At 36.4% G+C, this 19,345-nt stretch overlaps 1 protein-coding gene across 10 annotated transcripts in view; it reads right to left on the reverse strand.

The window, feature by feature from the left end:
• The window catches only part of RGS22 (regulator of G protein signaling 22), a 165,402-nt gene that overhangs the window by 115,908 nt on the left and 30,149 nt on the right, over nucleotides 1–19,345 (reverse strand). For all 10 annotated transcript variants that reach the window (XM_070222408.1, XM_070222409.1, XM_070222407.1 and 7 more), the window contains one exon: nucleotides 6,733–6,795. In XM_070222408.1, coding sequence (XP_070078509.1) covers nucleotides 6,733–6,795 — 63 coding nt within the window. The remainder of the gene's footprint in view (nucleotides 1–6,732; nucleotides 6,796–19,345) is intronic.

The following is a 19,345-nucleotide window of genomic DNA, read 5'->3' on the forward strand; positions in this document are numbered from 1 at the left end:
GAGTTCATCAAGGATTTTCTATTATACGCTATAACTCTCAACTTACTCTCTGGAGTCAGTGGTTCTGAGTGCGATGCCTGAACCAGTGGCATCAGCATCACCTAGGAACTTGCCAGAAATACAAATTTTCAGGCCTCTCCCTATAATCAGAAACTCCAGGGGTGCAGCCGAGTATTCAGCGTTTAACAAGTCCTCAGGTGACTCTCATGCACACTCAAGTTTGAGAATCACTGTTTAGAAGGATGCGGAGCCACTGAAGAGTTTTCAGCTGGGGAGAGACAGAATCCAGGTTAAGATAATTTCAAAGCCCACACTCTGCCCATTACTTCATGCCAACTCTCTCGTATCCACATACGTGTAGTGGAGGGGGCTGGCCACCTATATCGTATGCACAGGAGAAAGACCCTGGTCTTTAATTATTACACAAAGTCCTGTTGTCTGCTTAAAAATACACTCTCTCACACATCTAGTCCTGTGTTTTTACCATTTCCAAGCTTATCTATAAAACTCCTAAAATTAGTTTAGTATGTGACAATAAAAGACACATAGGTGGAGGAGATAGAAATGAACAATATAAGAAATCTTTCTCCCAGAAAGCTGACTAGGCTGATTTAGAGAACACTCAGCTTTTACTCATATGACAGGAAAAGTCTTCAGTTTGAGCCTCAAACCCAATCCTCCACAAACTGTTACAGACTGCTCTTTCCCTTACTTAATTTTCTTATTTTGAGGGTATCATTTCCCAAATGTTCTAAAACGAATTGACCTGAAGGTGGTGAAAGCTAACTTCGTAGTACTAGTCATCCATGTGTGAAAAATATTTTCACAGAAAAAGTGCATGAAAATATTTTTACCACAATAAATTGCTGGTTCCACATTTCTTTGAAAAGAAGAGGAAAAAAAACCTGTGAATAATTAGTGACATGCTTAAACTGCCAGCCCAGCACCACTGAAACTTACCAGGTGCCAAATTATTTAGCTGAATAGTATTTAAATTAAAAACTAATGACTAGATTAATTTAATACATGTTCATCTCTGCTCTGTCTCTCCTAATTGAGCTCCAAAGCTATATTTTAAACATGCATCCTAGTCAGCCGAATGAAAAACATCTGACTACTTGAATATAACAAATCAGTTACCAGTAACAACTTCTTTTAATCTAAGTTTTACTGTCATTTTAGATGTTTAACCATAAACTATTTACTGGACATATTCACCAATGGAATGGAAGGAATAAGGTGCCACACAAAATGCATAGAAAATATCCTTGGTTAATAAAATGAGTTATATTAGGTAATTTGAGTACTTTATTGTTTGAGCTACAAGTCTTATCAAAACATCCACAAGAATAAAGGCTGAACTAAGCAGTACCTACAGCTACATCAACACCTTTAAAAACCAATCTTTGAATATTTAAATTTTGGCCTTCATTCCTCTTCATCCCACTCATTCCCCAAATCTATACTCTCTTCCTCTCTCCCCTTACCCAACAATCCATCTAACATATAACTCCTTCATAAGCCTGCAAGAAATTATAATAGTTTACAGATTTTTTAAAAAGTGTGGAGAATCAGTCCAAAAAAAGAAGTTATGGTAAAATTCCAAAGGCACATAGCTAAGCATGGTCTGGCAAACACATGACATACCTATCCTTGCAAAGAGGGTATAGAACAGGCCACCCCTTCGGCTTCTGCAAACCATAAATGTCACAAACATTCTAAACCACCCACAGAGGACCAACCTAAATCTGTATATGGGCTCATCTACTCAATCCCACAACAGTCACTGAGCATGAAACACATAAAACAAAACCAAAAGAAAAAAAAGTGTTTTCACACTATAGCAAAGAAGAAAACTTAATAAGCAAACACTTGTCCATAAAGAGTTGACAGCAAAAAAAACCTCCCAGACACCAAATGAAAACAGTATCCGAATGTGAACCTGGCACCAGAACAAACGGAATGAAGTTATGAAAGCTAGGATTTGGAAAGTGCCATAATCAGTTATAATAGTGGCAACTGTCCTGGATTCCCCTCATCAAACAATAACATGGAGGCAGGCTACCAGCCATCAATTTCTGGATCTTACAGTGTGTCCCAAGGGTGTAATGGTGTAATGGAAAGAAATAGTGTAGGAGCCAGATAGCCTGATTCCTAGGCCCATTTCTGCCACAATCCAGTTATGAAACCTTGGGCACGTCACTATAAATGTGGAAGTAGTATCAGAAGTCTCAGAAATCTAGATTACCTAAGGGCCCTTTTGGACGGAGAATGTTATATTTCTACACTCTCAGGCTTAGGTTACTGGGTTTTTTGGGGGGTGGAGGGAGCGCAGGTGGTAGAGGAGAGGAGACAGAAGAAAAGATTAGAAGGTTTATTTGTCTATTTCAAGAATATTACATGGAAGATGTGAAAATAAAAACAGAATCATCCTCAAGAAGCTTTGGGAAATACAGAAGAAAGAGACCTATCCTTGGCCACAGGAAATCTACAATTTAGCTCCTGAGATAAGATAAACAGAGAATGAATTAATCAAATTTTCTTTAGTTGGAAAAGTCTAATCTCCCAACCAATACATATGTCCCCTATAAAATATTCCCCAAAATGATTTCCTAACCTATACTTGAATATCTTCAATCACAGGGAGTTTATTCCTTCACAAGCCAGCCCATTCTATTGTTAGAAAACAAACTTTAAATGTCATTCTTCTAGTGAGCGAAAATCAATTTCCTCATAAATGCTGGCCCTGGTTCTGCACTCTAGCTTCATAGAATATGTTACCTCCTCTTCCTCAATCAGATCTTCAAATATTTGGAAAGAGATGCTCTATTCCAACCCTTCTACCTATTCCCTGACCAGGTTCAACACCCACACTTCTTTCAATCCTTCCTCATCTGACGTGGCTTTCAGAGTGTTCATTGGCTAAGTCTCCCCAAGTCTGGTTGGGCAGAGCAGCTCTTAACATGTGGCACCAAGAATGGAAAACAATATCCCAAATGTGGTCTGACAATTCAATCAAATTCAAAAAAGCATTCATTGAGTGCCTTCTATGCTCCAGATTAATATTTTTCTTGATCTTAACTTCTGTTAATGCACTTTAAAAATACATTAGATTTGTTTGTTTTACTCCATCTCAGATTATCATGATAAAAATGAGACCAGATTCTTGTATCCAAATTATCAGCTTATTCCTCTGCTGCCAGTGCTATAGTTATTACCATGTAGTAGGACAAGTTTTTGAGCCATGTGGACATGGGTGAACTCTGTCACTTTCTAGCTAAGTGACCTTAAGCTGAAGAAACACTGGTTCACTTGCAATGTTTCATTCAAGTCTCTGAGAAAAACAATTTTTAAAATTCAAAGCCAATGACAGATTTGTGTGGCACAGAAGATTATCCTCTAAAGTGACAATGATCCACCAATCCAGTTAAAGAGTGACTGCCCCTCATGTTTCAGGAATGAAAGATGAGACGGTCTAGTTAGTAAAGGAAAAGGAAAGAGAAGCACTAATTCTGTGTCAGGCACTTAATATACATTACCTCATTTCACAACAATCTTGTAAAACAATTATATCATTTTCACAGAGAAAGAAATCAAGGAATTAAGTAGTCAAGGAATATGTCTAAGATCACATGGGGAACAAGTGGAGGAGCTGAGCTCAATGGCAGTTCCGTCTCACTCCTATTACTAACTAACCATTACCCTGGGAGATGAGCACAGGAAGAATACTGTGCGGTCAAGGTGGGTAGGGGTGGGTTAGAGGAGGCAGGAAAGAGTATAAAGGGTGACACAAGAAGTACGAAGCTAGAGATAAAGCTAGAAGGGGCAGGCTGAGGCCAAATTACAAAGGGTCTTGAATTCCATACGAAGGAATCTGGACTTCAGTCTACAGGCTATTAACAGTCAATCCCTACTGGCTATGGGTAGTGAACCCATTCAAATATTTGAAAACTAACTTCACAGATAATGATAAGGGCTTTGGAGACAAATAAAGCAGCCTAAGTGGAGCATGTGTTGGGTGTATTGTTTTAGATAGGGCTGGAAGGGAAGGCTTTCTAAACAGAAGTGATTTAAATCAGGGAGAAAGTGATACAAGTGTCTTGGGGGAAGCATTCCAGGCTGAAAGGCCCTGAATACACTGGCGTATTCATGCTTAAGAAACATAAAGAAGGCTAGTTAGGCTGGAAAAGAATTAACAAGGAGAAGAGGCACAGGAAATAAAGACCAAAAGAGATCTTTATCTGGCAAGAGCCAGATCATATAGCATTTTAGATTTTATTCTGAGTGTCATGAGAAGTCACTAAACACTGTTTTGAGCAGGAAATAACATGGTTCAATTTATTATTATTATTATTATTATTATACTCTATTGAAATCATAATAAATTAAATTTATGGTTCCCTAAAATACCAGTCCATAATTATCCAAGTAAAAAGATTAATCTGCCATACTAATTCTCAGTAAACCATGCTGGCTTCTAATTCTTAGCTAAGTGCTCATAAACCAAACATTACTAATCTGTTCTAGAATCTTGCCAGGATCTTAGGTTGAAAAATCCATCATCCCATCTCCTTCCTGCCCCCAAATTCTTTTTGGAAACCTGTGACATTTCCCCTTCTCTCATCTTGTGGCATGAAGCATGGTTAGTTAACAGGCAGACTGTGTGGTACCAAATGTAGATGCAAAGGGGCTTAAAAACAGAAAGAGACAGAGAAAGAATGTGAAAGCAGAAGGATCTGGACACAGAAAGAGGGGAGAAGCCGCCCAGGCGGCCAGCCTGGGAGATATGAAAGGGTCAAAGTGTAGGTGTCTGCTGGGGTGGTATGAATACATGACTGCATAGACAGAGTTCAACAGAAATCACACTCTGTCATTTCACCCAAGCCTGAAATAAAACACAAAAATAGTAACATCTCTTCTGACTGGATGACAGGACTATGACTGAATTTTTCTTAACATTTTAAGCAAATTTTCTCTATTGTTATATTACTTTCATAAATTAAAATAAATTTTTTTAAAAAAGAAATTTAGGCAGGGAATTTATTTTCTGGAGCAAGTAAAACTCAAGATAATCACAAATCTTGAGGCAATGAAATGTCAATCTTGAGAAATTGAAATCAGATCCAACAGAGGGATTTTTCTTTTTAAAATGTCACAAAAGTATACTTTTTTTGGAGAAAGAATGGAAACTGTAGAGCCTAGAGGAAAGACTACATAATCTGGAAGAGCAAAATTCTGAAAATGTTGTGATGCTGCTGGGTTTTTTAACAGTATACAATTGCATGATGAAAGTTGAAGAGTCAGACACACAAGAAGCCTCCGCGCCCCGGGTATCTGGTCATGTTGCTCAGGCCTGTTGCTGGAAAGGAGAGGGTAGCTTGGTGTCCCAACCTAACCAGAGACCTAGCTGTGCCAGATGGAGGAGAGAGCACAAATTCTTTTGGAAAAAAAGAAAATATCACAAAACAACAAACATTCATGCATAGATACACACATATATACAAGAACTAATCTAGGCAAGAAAGTACTTCTAGTACTTTCCCTTCAAAAGACATTTTTCAGATTTAGGCTTTAAGAGATTTCACATTTTATGGTCCACTCCCTTTAAAATTACTTGTGACTTTTATATTCCAAATTTTTCCTTGTAAATATGTTAATTAAAAAGTTTTAAGGGGGCAGGCCAGTGGTGTGGTAGTTAAGTTCACGCATTCCGCTTTGGCGGTCTGAGGGTTCACAGGTTCGGATCCCAAGCATGGACCTACCACCAGCCTTTGTCAGGCCACTCCATGGTGGCATCCCACATAGAACAGAGGAAGACTGGCACAGATGTTAGCTCAGTGACAATCTTCCTCACAAAAAAAAAAGAGAAAAGATTTCATAACAATAACAAAAACCTTATCTTTCTTTTATCTGACATTCCTGATTAACTTTATTTAATACAACAATGTAAGTGCTTTTATGTGCCCCCATTTCACTTTTCCCAAATTCCTCAATACTTACTATTGTTCATTGCTAAGACTGAAAATCTATTATTTGGCATCCACCTATGTCTTATTTACTATTGATATAAAACTCTAGTTGACTTAACACAAATTCCACTTTAATATTTGTCCAAGAGGAAAACAATAACTGCCTAGAGGCAAGAAATTTAGTTTCTTAATTTTTTTAATATTCTGTCCTTATCACCTCTGTTCAAAGCCTGAAATGGTGCTAAATACAACTGTATGAGATTTTGTACAGAATGCTTTTGATGGATAGAAAAATTCCAGCTTTCTTTTTTTTCCTTTTGTTTATTTATTTATTTTTTTTAAAGTTGTGGGTTTTTTTGAGGGAGACTAGCCCTGAGCTAACATCCGTGCCCATCTTCCTCTACTTTATACGTGGGAAGCCTACCACGGCAAGGCTTACCAAGTGGTGCCATGTCCACACCTGGAATTCGAACCGGTGAATCCCAGGCCGCCAAAGCGTAACATGTGCACTTAACCACTGTGCCACGGGGCCAGCCCCTAAAATTTTTTTATTGTGGTGTAACTGACCCAGCTTTCTTCAGTAAGAATAATTCCTAAATATGATGCAAACCCAAATGATTAACTCCACAAAAAGACACAAACTTTACCTCAATGCTTTAATATTTAAAAAAAATTATCCCTGATAAATTTCTTACGAGATAATCCAGTGATTACAATAGTTTGCTTTGATAATATATTCCATAGAACATAATAATACACTCACTGGAAGGCTTAGGAATTCATTAAAGTAGTCCACAAGGAAATCATCTGTTGCCAAAGAATCTTCCTGCAAAAATACAAAACACAATATTATGCTTATACAAAGATGTTTTAAAACATGCCAATATTATTCTCTAAATCTTCTATCAATAGATTACAACAGAAGTCTTCAAATCTGTGTTAGTCAACAGTGAATCTTCACTATAAACAGAAGACAGTTCTACAATCTCTGGAAAGAAGAAATAAGAAAATAGAGTGCAGCATACTCTTAAAAGACCTTGCTACTGTCCTTAGCTGGAAAACAGAACACATGAAAAATACAGCACAACACTGAAATGAAACATCAACCAAAAAAATACTACACATGGTATATTTCCCACTGACATATCAAAATACACATATATTCATAAAAATAAAGGCAGAATCAATAAAGACAGAACCAGTGTTTGGCGTTAAAATGAAATTCAGAATGTAAATTTCTTAAATTGCCTAATGGAAGTGACAGGCTAAGTAAAGAGAATATTCTACGGCCTCCCCCTCAGAATGAGATAGCTTTGGTAGTCTGGGTCCTGCTTAACTTTTGCGTGAAGAAACTTTGACAATGCATGTGTTCTAAGCATAAAGATTGTATACATTTTTTCCATAACTATCTCATCCACCAATATAGTCACTTTTAAAGTTGGTAAAATTGGAAAGCCACTGCCAAGAACAAATTCTCTCTTCCAAATAAAACACCTTATTTTATTAGTAATTGTTTCCATTGTATCAAAAGCACATCATGGCATACTCTGTTGTACAGTACATGTGTTTATTTTGTTATTCATAATTATATTTCAATTTTGCAAATCTAACATGAAAGTTGACAATATGACACAATGCTATTATTTCCATATGGGTGACTATTTTCTTCTTATATCGGCCAACTTTTGAAAATTTATTGAGGGATAGTATTAAAGTATAAGGAAGATACTACAGTATATTAACATCTACTTTGGAAAACAGATCTTCAGGGTAAGTTCTTTAAGTAATTGCTGTATCAGAATAGAGTTATGAAGTCACTTATAATTTTTATATCAAGAAAATTACAAAAAATCTGAACTTACGAAAACAACAAACTAAGGATTTAGTTTACTAAAAATCTCAACTGATTAAAACAACAACAATAACAAACTTAGACTCTCACAAATCTACTACCTTCATAGTGGTGCCTTAGTAACATATTCTCAAACAAAGTGCTGATTGGCAAAGGTCTAATCAAGCAGAACCAGGCAGATAACATTTGGTAGAGGCTATAAGGCTAAAAACCTTTCAAATTTTACCTTTCAAAGTTACTTTAATTTTCTGGACTTTATTTAGTGAACTATCCAGCTTTCTCCTAACTATTAGGAGAAATTAACTGAACTCAACAAATGTTTTTGGTATCTCCTGGGCAGAAGGCATTGTGCTACAATAAGGGTGGCTAAATTTTGCACTACTGGGCTCATGATCCTAAATGCACAGATGGGAAGGGTGAGTATTTTAAATTAACGACATAGTGGAATACAGTCCCTAGTTAGTTTTTCTAAAATAGGCATTTTATTTTTAATTTTTAGCTATAAAACAGAATTTGTACTTTATAGAGTCAGATGGACCTAAATATTGCCTTAGAATTTGGCCACCCACCTTACCAGAAATTTCTAGATAAACCTCAGATTCATATATTCATTTCCAGATGCTTCATGCTTCTAAGAGACTCTGGATTCAATGCTTTCTAAACTATCTGTGATGAAGTACCTGTTTTGTTTCGTTTTTTTCCCTAATCCATTTCAGACAGATAACTTTGGTAAAATACAATAAGAATGAATTACTAGAAAATGAAATAAAAGATATACATAATACAAAACCAATTTTTCACTATTAGATTCAATAGATATAAACATACTCTGCCAAATTACCATAAAGCTTCTGCTCGTTTTCTCTCAATTTCTGATCTCATCTCGGCACGGATGCTGAGAGTCTCAGGCACACCAGTCCGCAGAGCCTGATCAAGTAGCACCCCCTTGATGAGCAGTTTGTTTCAGCTCCCTCTGTCCCCGAGACTGAACCACACTGAGAGAGCATTTCCTTGGCCTTCTGTCACATCCTCAAGTTTGCACTTAGAACCATGGAAACTTAAAGTATTATTCAAATACATCAAAATGTGTATGTCTTTTCTGAAATTGTATCTTAATTTGTACCAATATTAAACATCAGCGCTTCCGCTCATATCAGGGCAGCTCTGCAATGGAAATAAGTGTAGCTTCCAAGTGCCATCTGCTCAATCCCCTCGTTGCACTTTAATGGGAAAGACAGCACTTCTCTAAATAAACGAGCACATTTTCCCACTGCAGTTTCTAGTTCAATATGTTCAGATATCTTTTCGCATCAGTAACAAAGTCTTGTGAGCCAATGAGGATCTGATACACCCTTTATTCTCAAAGGCCTTTAATTAAAAAAATATTTTTTTTAATAAGGCCTTGATCTGGAGAAGCAGCTCGGTTACTCTCAATAAGTTTCCACAATCTAGTTACATGGCCGTATTAAAACGAACTAAGTCTCCAGATCCATGTTTAATATCTTCCAAATAATCGATAAACTGGTTAGTGGTACAATCAAGCAGAAAGTTGAGTTACCATCAATTCCTCCATTATATTATTCCATGAACCTGACAAAATTTGCAGTACATATTCTCTGCTGAATGATGCAATGGAAGGTAGGAACATTTTTTCTGAATTAAATACAGTCTTGAAACCTGTTTTTTCATCTATTACAGGTGTGCCATCTGTGAAAGTGAAGTCAGCTTTTCCATTTTCAGTCCAAACTTCTCATATTTCTTCATGAAAGAGGGTTAAGCAGCATGGTTTATATGTGCTTGCTAATTATGGTAGGTAAAAAATTTTTTGCTTAAAAAATTATTTTACTGTACCCTCAAATTAGATAAACTACAATTTCTTCACAATGCTAAGAAGACCATATAAAGAAGGAAGAGGAAATAAGATAAATCCAGACAAAAACCATAGTCCAAGAAAGAATATAATACTATAAGAAAATTATAATATAAACTGTTTTCTCCCAAAAGAAGGGAAAGATATTATCTGGTAATATCCTCCTGGTAGGAAGAATCAGAAGAGATTCAAATGGGGGAAATGGCATTTGAAATGCATTTCAAGTAACTTCAAATTCTATATTTAGAAAAAAACACATGAGAGGCAATAATGCAGAGTATACAGAGAAATGCGTGAGCAAAGAGAGTGGAAAGCAAAACATAATAAAGGTGATCACAGTTAGCTAATGGCAGAAGTAGAAAAACAATCCAAATTTCCAACTTCCTTTCAACACATTCAGACATTAAACCAAAGCCATTCATCTAACTTCCAATGCAGAATTCTAAACTGACACACTTTAGATTGGGAATTGATCAGAAGATAGGATAGACCATATTTCCAAAATTATACCTATCAGGATGAATCTATTTTTGCTTATTCTTCCTAAGATACATTAAATTCTTCTTTTCTCCTTTCTAAACAAGCCACTCACTAGACCAGAGCTTCCCATCAGGTGCGCAATGATCCGTAGTGGTGTGCAGACAATGGAATTCAATGGGTCAAGTGAAAGTGGACCTCTTCAGCCCACAAGGCAACCAGGCACAGCCAGGATTGGCTGAAGCTCCCAGGATGGTGATCTCTGGTTGTGGGTAACCTTGTTTGTGACTCTTTGAATCCAACTCCCTCTCCTGGAGATGGTGATTTACGGGCCACATCCCACACCACTGCTCCTCTGTAAGGCACTGAGCACAGCTGAGGAGTTGCTCAAGCCCCTGGAAATGGATTTATTAACCAGCTGCAGAGCATACCACTGCCCCATGAAGCTGCTGGAGGAGTTTCTGTTTGAGATGTCCAAGACAGTGCTTAGCCAAACGTGCTAACAGCTTGGAGGAAAGGAGGAGGGCAGATTCTGGAAGGCTACAGATAATAGCCCCTAAATCTGTTCCTTCACATGTATCAGTTATCTCTGTCTGCTAGCAACAGAGGGATCCTTACAGTAGTATCCAAGCTAGATACAAAGTGATCATTTGAAAAATGTATGTACATACTGCAATATAGAGCTTCATCTTTATTTTGAAATACTTGATATGAAACATTTTATTGATTTCCAAATCTGTTTGTCCTAAGATTTTCTTTTTTTTTTTAAGATTGGCACCTGAGCTGTTGCCAATCTTTCTTTTTTCCCCCTGCTTTTTTTTTTTCCTTCCCAAATCCCCCCAGTATATAGTTGTATATTTTTTAAGTTGTGGTCCTTCTAGTTGTGGCAAATGGGACACCGCCCCAACATGGCCTGATGAGTGGTGCCATGTCCACGCCTAGGATCCGAACCCGGGGCCGCGGAAGCAGAGCACATGAACTTAACCACTCGGCCACCGGGCCGGCCCCTGTCCTAAGAAATTTTAACATTATATTTGTTACATTTTAACTTCAATTTCAAATCTTGCAAAGTTTGAATGGCTGTGAAAAATAGTCTAAAATTTTTTAACACCTATTAGGTGATATAGTTTCTCACCAACAGAGACTATTCAAGAATTTTAAGATATCACCATTAAAAAGTCTTGATTAAGAATTGCACATAGGGGCCGGCCCCGTAGCCGGGTGGTTGAGTTCATGCATTCCACGTCGCCAGCCCAGGGTTGCACTCGTTTGGATCCTGGGTGTGGACATGGCACCACTCATCAAGCGACCCTGAACATGGCGTCCCACATGGCACAACCAGAAGGACCTACAACTAGAATATACAACTATGTACTGGAGGGCTTTGGGGAGAAGAAGAAAAGGGAGAAAAAAAGGAGAAGATTGGCAATAGATGTTAGCTCAGATGCCGATCTTTAAAAAAATAACAAATAAATAAATAAAAAATAAAGAATTGCATATAGTCATTTCAAGCACAAAACCTGATACTAAAAAGTTATGTATATCCAAAAAGGAAATTAAGAAAATAATTCCACTTACAATGGCAATAAAAAGAATAACTTAACCAAGGAGGCCAAGACTTGTACACTGAAAACTATAAAACACTGCTGAAAGACATTATAGAAGACATAAATAAAGTGAAAAACATACTATGTTCACAAACTGGAAGAAAATATTGTTAAGATGACAATATTACCCAAAGCAATCTACAGATTTAATATAATCTCCATCAAAATCCCAAGGCCTTTTTTTTTTGCAGAAATAGAAAAACACATCCTAAAATTCATATGGAATCTCAAGGATCTTGAAAAGCCAAAACAATCTTGAAAAAGAAGAAAGTTGGAGGACTCACACATCTTGATTTTAAAACTTACTACAAAATGACAGTAATCAAAACAGTGTTGAACTGGCATAAAGACAGACATGTAGACCATTGGAACAGAATAGAGAGTCCAGAAATAAATCCTCTCATATACAGTCAATTGATTTTCAACAAGGGTGCCAAGGCCATTTAGTGGGGAAAGGACACTCTTTTTAAAATGGGGCTAAGAAAACTGAATATCTACATGAAAAAGAATGAAGCTGTACCCTTACTTTATACCATTTATATAAATTAACTCAAAATGAATCAAAGACCTAAATGTAAGAGCTAAAACTACAAAATACTTAGAAGAAAACATAAGGATAAACCTTCATGACCTTGGATTTCACAAGGGATTGTTAGATATGACATCAAAAGCATAAGAAAAAAATAAACTGAACTTTATGAACATTAAAAACTTCTGTGCATCAAAGGACCCTATTAAGAAAATGAAAAGACAACCTACAGAATGTGAGAAAATATTTGCAAATCATATTTCTGATAAGGGTTTAATATCCAGAATATATGAAGAACTCTAGAACCTCAGCAAAAAGAAGATAATGGGAAAGGACTTAAATAGGCATTTTGTTAAAGAACATTTACTTATGTTCAATAAGCACACGAAAAGATGCTCAACATCACTAGCAACAAGAGAAATGCAAATCAAAACCACAATGAGATATAACTTCACGTCTATGAGGATGGCTACAATTTAAAAAAAAAAGGAAAATAACAAGCGCTGGTAAGGATGTGGAGAAATTAGAACAATTGTACATTGCTGGCAGGAATGTGAAATGGTGCAGCCATTGTGGAACACAGTATGGCAGTTCCTCCATAAATTACACATATAATTACTATATGACCCAGCAATTCTGTTTCTGGGTATATACCTAAAAGAACTGAAAGCAAGGACTTGAACAGGTATTTGTATACCTGTATTTACAGCAAAATTCACAATAGCCAAAACATGGAAACAATCCAAATGTCCACTGACATATGAAAGGATAAACAAAATATGGTATATACATACAATGTAATACTATTCAGCCTTAAAAAGGCATGAAATTCTGATACCTGCAACAACATGGATGATCCTTGAAAACGTTATGCTAAATGACATAGATCAGACACAAAGGACAAATATTGTATGATACCACTTATACGAGGTATGAAGAACAGTCAAATCCACAAAGACAGAAAGTAGAATAATGATAACCAGAGGGAGGGGGAGGAGGAGAGGAGTTATTGTTTAATGAGTACAGAGTTTCAGTTTGCGATGATGAAAAAGTTCTGGAGATGGTAGTGGTGATGGTTGAACAACAATGTGAATGTGCTTAATGCCACTAAATCACACACTTAAAAATGGTTAAAATGGTAAATTCAATTTTATGTATATTTTACCACAATAAAAAGAAAAGTATGTACACACCAGAATCATGAAACCACATGGAGGGATCTCAAAAACATTATGCTAAGAAAAAGCAGTCTTACACAAAAGAAAACCAACTGTATGATTCCATTTATATGAAGCTAAATCTATAATCTATTGTTACTAACCTATGGTGAAAAACAGGACAGTAGTTGTCTTTGGAAAATGAGGGCAAGATTCAACTGAAGCAGCATGAAGGGACTTTCTATTATGAAAATGTTCTACATATTGATGGAGGTCTGGATTACACAGGTGTATATATTTGTCAAAATTCATCAAATGGTACACCTAAAATTTTTTCATTTCACTGTGCATAAATTTTACATCAACAAAAGAATCATAAACTAATACTGAATACTGAATAGTTTATGATAGTAATGCTGAAATGTTTAGGGGTGATGTGTATCATATCAATATCTGCAACTTACTTTGAAAAGCAAAAAAATAAAATGGATTGATGGATGGATGACACAACAGCCAGAAGGACAGAAACAAGAAAAAGCAAAAGTTGCAAAATGTTAATAATTGTGAAATCTTGGTGGTAGGTATACAGGTATTCACTATACAATTCTTTTAACTTTCTTATATGTTTAAATTTTTCATAATAAAATATTGCAGGGGGGCTTATGTACAAGAAAACACTATCAAGTTTCTTCGCACCTTATGGACAGCTTTCTTAGCCTCCTGTGTACTAAGTGACAGATCCCAAACTACTATCACTGACTCTAGAATAAATCCTTGATCACCTGATCATCTTCTGACCACCACCCTAGGATCCTATTCACTTAGGGTCAGACCCATGGGACCTCTGTTTCACCCTCCTCAATCCTCCTCGGGTTTGATGACAAACCTCATTTTTCCAACCCCTCCTCACCCACATGGCATTATGGGTCAGTCTCCTAACCACACGTCAATTAATACAAGAAGTCTACCTGTCTCCCAACCCCCAATCCTTTTCTACCACAAAAAGGGCTTACGATTAAAGCAATTTGGCTCCTGTCAAGCTGTCTATTCTCATCTCATACTACCACGCTCCAGTCATAGCAATTTTTTTATAGTTCTGTACCTTTGCACATGTTGATTATTCTACCTGGGAAATCTTTTCTCCCCTTATTCACCTACCCATCCTTTTTCTTCTCCAAAAAGGTGTAGTAGTGGTCATCTATGTTTTCCCTAACATAATCTTTGACACTTCATACTATAATTATCTGTTTACAAGTTTCACCCACTGGATTGTGAACTTCTAGAGGAAAAAGACTGTTTCTTACTCATTTTTTAAATTCCCAATGTCCTTAGATAATAGATGCTTACAAAGTTTTTGTTGAATGAATGCTTGAATGATTATGCTGAGGACATGAAACCTGAAGAGAAAAGACTGATGGCCTAACACAGACTCTAATAAAACAAACTAATAAAATAAAAAGGAGAGAGATTGCCAAAAGATGAAAACAGTCAGAAAAAGAGAACACAAGGTGAAACAACCTCCACAAAGTGGCTTTTTGAAAGTATATCTTGCTCAAAGACCTAAAGGTGAGACCTGAAACCATAAGGCTTCTAGAAGAAAACGTAGGCAGTACACTCTTTGACATCAGTATTAAAAGGATCTTTTCGGACACCATGTCTTCTCAGAGAAGGGAAACAATAGAAAGAATTAACAAATGGGACTTCATCAGGCTAAAGAGCTTCTTCAAGGCAAATGAAAACAGGATTGAAACAAAAAAACAACCCACTAACTGGGAAAAAATATTTGCAAGCCATATATCTGACAAAGCTTAATATCCATAATACATAAAGAACTCACACAACTCAACAACAAAAAATCAAACAACCTGATCAAAAAATGGGCTGGAGACATGAACAGACATTTCTCCAAAGAAGATATACAGATGGCCAATAGGCACATGAAAAGATGTTCATCATCGCTGTGCATCAGGGAAATGCAAATCAAAACTACACTAAGATATCACCTTACACCCATTAGAATGACAAAAATAACTAAAACTAATAGTAAAAAATGTTGGAGAGGTTGTGGAGAAAAAGGAACTCTCATACACTGCTGGTGGGAATGCAAACTGGTGCAGCCACTATGGAAAACAGTACGGAGATTTCTCAAAAAATTAAAAATAGAACTACCATACGATCCAGCCATTCCACTACTGGGTATCTATCCAAAGAGCTTGAAGTCAGCAATTCCAAAAGCCCTATGCACCCCAATGTTCATTGCAGCATTATTTACAATAGCCAAGATATGGAAGCAACCTAAGTGCCCATCAAGAGATGAATGGATAAAGAAGATGTGGTATATATTTACAATGGAATACTACTCAGCTGTAAAACAGAACAAAAGCATTCCATTTGCAATAACATGGATGGACCTTGAGGGAATTATGCTAAGTGAAATAAGCCAGTTAGAGAAGGACAATCTCTGTATGACTCCACTCATATGAGGAATTTAAAAATGTAGACAGAGAGAACAGATTGGTGGCTACCAGGGGAGAGGTGGGGTGGGGGGTGGGCACAGGGGGTGCAGTGCTTCACCTGCAATACGACTGACAATCAATAATGTACAACTGAAATTTTACAAGTTTGTAACCTATCATTAACTCAATAAAAAAAAAAAAAAGAAAGTATATCTTGCTTAGAGCCAGCCCTTATGGCCTAGTGGTTAAACTTCAGTGTGCTCTGCTTCAGCAGCCCAGGTTCGGTTCCCAGGTGTGGAACCACAATATTCATCTGTCAGTAACCATGCTGTGACAGTGGCTCACACAGAAGAACTAGAAGGACTTACAACTAGAATATACAACTATATACTGGGCTTTGGAGAGGAGAAAAAAAAAAGGGAAATATATCTTGCTTAGATCAAAGGAGTTTGGGAAATTTAAGAGCCAAAACTCTGTTCATCAGATCCTCACTGGTTCACAAAATTGTATTATATTATGAATGGAATATATGAAGGAGGGAGAAAATAAGAGTGGCTCATGCAATGAAGAGCAAAAGCATGGACTCTCCTCCTTCTGTTCCCAAGGGTCATCATCACATAGTACAATCAGCATCTACCTAGCAGTACTTTTCCATTTGGTTTCCATTCTTCCTCTCCTGGAGGAAGCTCTCAAAGGCCTGGGGAAGGTAAAGGAACCTCTTAACTCCCTGCTGTCTAATCATACTCTCTAATCATGAAATGTTTAGATGAAGCCTACTTGACTTCAGTCCATTCATTTGGCCAAATACCCTAAGGCTTTCTCCTGTATAAAATTCCCTACAATCCGATATTCTAATTTAAAAGAGAGAGTATCTCACACCCTTTATCACCTTTTCTCCAATTCTACACGTTACCTATGGATAAAACACTTCTCTGAGACCTAATGAACATGTGGTTCAAACCTCACAATGCACACTTAAATACAAACCATGTATACTCTTAATGTTTCACATTAAAGGTCATTTATCCAATGAGAAGGTATATTACTTTTGAGAATAGTGACTGACAATGTATGTCCCCAACAGTGCCTAATACAGCAATTAGCGCAAGTACTTGCTTAGTATACTTGTTGACTAACTTATTGGTGGAACTTCTAACGCAGTTTCTGCGGTTTCAAAAAGCATCAAAGAATTTGATTCCAACCAGAGAATTGGACTCCATAGAGATGAAAGAATTCCAAATAGCCTAACACTTTCCAAAGGACCTCTGTGATCCATCTCAGTTTCCAAATGACTTGTTCAAAACAATTCTGGCATCTAGCTCTGTATTCTGTTAAGGAAAGAAAGGCAACATGGGGAAAGTGGAAGAGGTGCCTACATCCACCTGCTCCTGCCCTCCACCATTTCCATATAATGCCACCTAGTACATCAACCCAAGGGCATGCTCACAGTTCCTCTAACCCAAATGATGCACAGTTTACCATAGTTACAATTTGAAAAAATAAACACCAAGTAGTCATTAATTTTCATGTAATTACATAGTCTTGTTCATCAGGACTGGAAATATGGATCTTTTTGCATATTACATTAGAATAATAACAATATCCTCACCCTTGGGAAATGCTCTGAGTTTACTACAACTTCATTCAACATATACAAATAACAGAATATGAATTTGAACACACAAGTAAAATACAGTAAATAGTGCTTGAAACTACAGTCTCTCAATTTAACGCTAAAATAAATGGCATCTTTTTTTTTTAAATGGCATCTGCTTTGAAAGTTAATGAAACTGTGGGGTTTTTAAATAAAAGAAAACCTTCAATAAAATGGATTATAGTACAAAATTGTTACTCCACAAAGACTACTTTTGAGGCATGACATATCTACCAGCATAGTTTCAAACAATTTTTAAGGCACAAGAAAAAAATTCGATTATTTTGGATTTAAGAGTCAAGTACTTAAGTCTTTAATATTAATTTATTTTCTATCTAAAAGTTAAAAAGAATTTTAAGAGTCACTCTCACTTTAAACTTTTCTCAACATATACTTAACACATAATCAAATCTCAATGTATCATAAAGCAGTCTAAACTCTACTATTCTAGCTATGATTTATATTTCAGTTTTTATGGAATACGAAAACAAGAGAAGCTGGAATTGAGGGAAGTAATGAAAAGAAGTATTCACTTTACCACTTTTATTGTTTGAATTATTTACAAGAATGTATTCATACATTGTCCAAAGGAACTAATGAAAGAACTGAATATATTAAGTTTTTTGTATATATTTTCCCTAAGAGAATTATCAAAAACCAATTAAATACAAAGTTAATAAAGACACTAAAATAGAAAAATGCCAGGAGAGAGGTGCCTAAGAAATAAAGAATATATATCAAATAAAGCTTTGCAAAAAAATTAAGTGAAACAAATTATACTAATTATTATATATTAAAATATCCATCAACCAAAATGTATTAACCATCTAATAGCATATTCTGGGCATTGTACTTCAAACTCGAGGTAATATTAAGGTGTACTGCGACATGGCACCAGCCCTGTAAGAGTTCATAATTTTGTGAAGAAATTGCAAAATTTACATATGAAAAGTTAAAATATACACAAGGCAATGTGTCCTTGACAACAAATGATTTATTCCAAATGAGTTAGTCTCTCCTTTGAGTATGAAGATCCCATGTAAAGGTTAAAATATTTTGCATATGTTCACAACAGCATTGTACTTTTTAGATCCACTGACTGAGAAAATACAATACAAAAATAGTTCCTTTGAATATAGGAGCACTTTATGTTAGTATATGGCTCTGCTGCCAACGATGGAAAACCAAAATAACACTCTTTAAATAAAACAGAAGTTTATTCTTCTCATGTAATCATAAGCAGTTCAGGACTGGCATTGTGGCTTCCCAAATATCAGGAGCCCAGGTCCCTTTGATCTTGTGACTCCATCATCCTCAAGATGCCACTTCTACCTCATGATCCAAAATGACTGCTTCAGCTCAAGCATCACATCCTCATTCCAGCCAGCAGGAAAGAAGAAAAAGGGCATGTTCTCTCCTGTTATAATAGTTCTCTCCACTTAGAAGTATTAGAATCAGAATGACCCAGGTTCTAATTGTGGCTCAACTACTTACTAGCTGTGTGACCCAGGGGTCAGTCAGTCAATCTCTGTAAATATCAGCTTTTCAGAAGTAGGACCTGACACCTCTGTTTACATTCCATTGATCAAAATTTGGTTACATGGCCCCATTTAGCTGCAAGGGAGGCTAGAAAATGTAGTCTTTATTCTGGAGAGCAATATGTCTAGTATGTATCACAGAAAAGAGTAGAATGTATTTTGGGGAACTAGAGATCTCTGCCACACAGTTTTTTCTGAGAATATTAATGAGAAAAAATATGTTTACACTTTTGAAA

Source organism: Equus caballus, chromosome 9 (genome assembly GCF_041296265.1).
Source record: "Equus caballus isolate H_3958 breed thoroughbred chromosome 9, TB-T2T, whole genome shotgun sequence".
In the NCBI taxonomy this organism is placed as follows: Eukaryota; Metazoa; Chordata; class Mammalia; order Perissodactyla; family Equidae; genus Equus; species Equus caballus.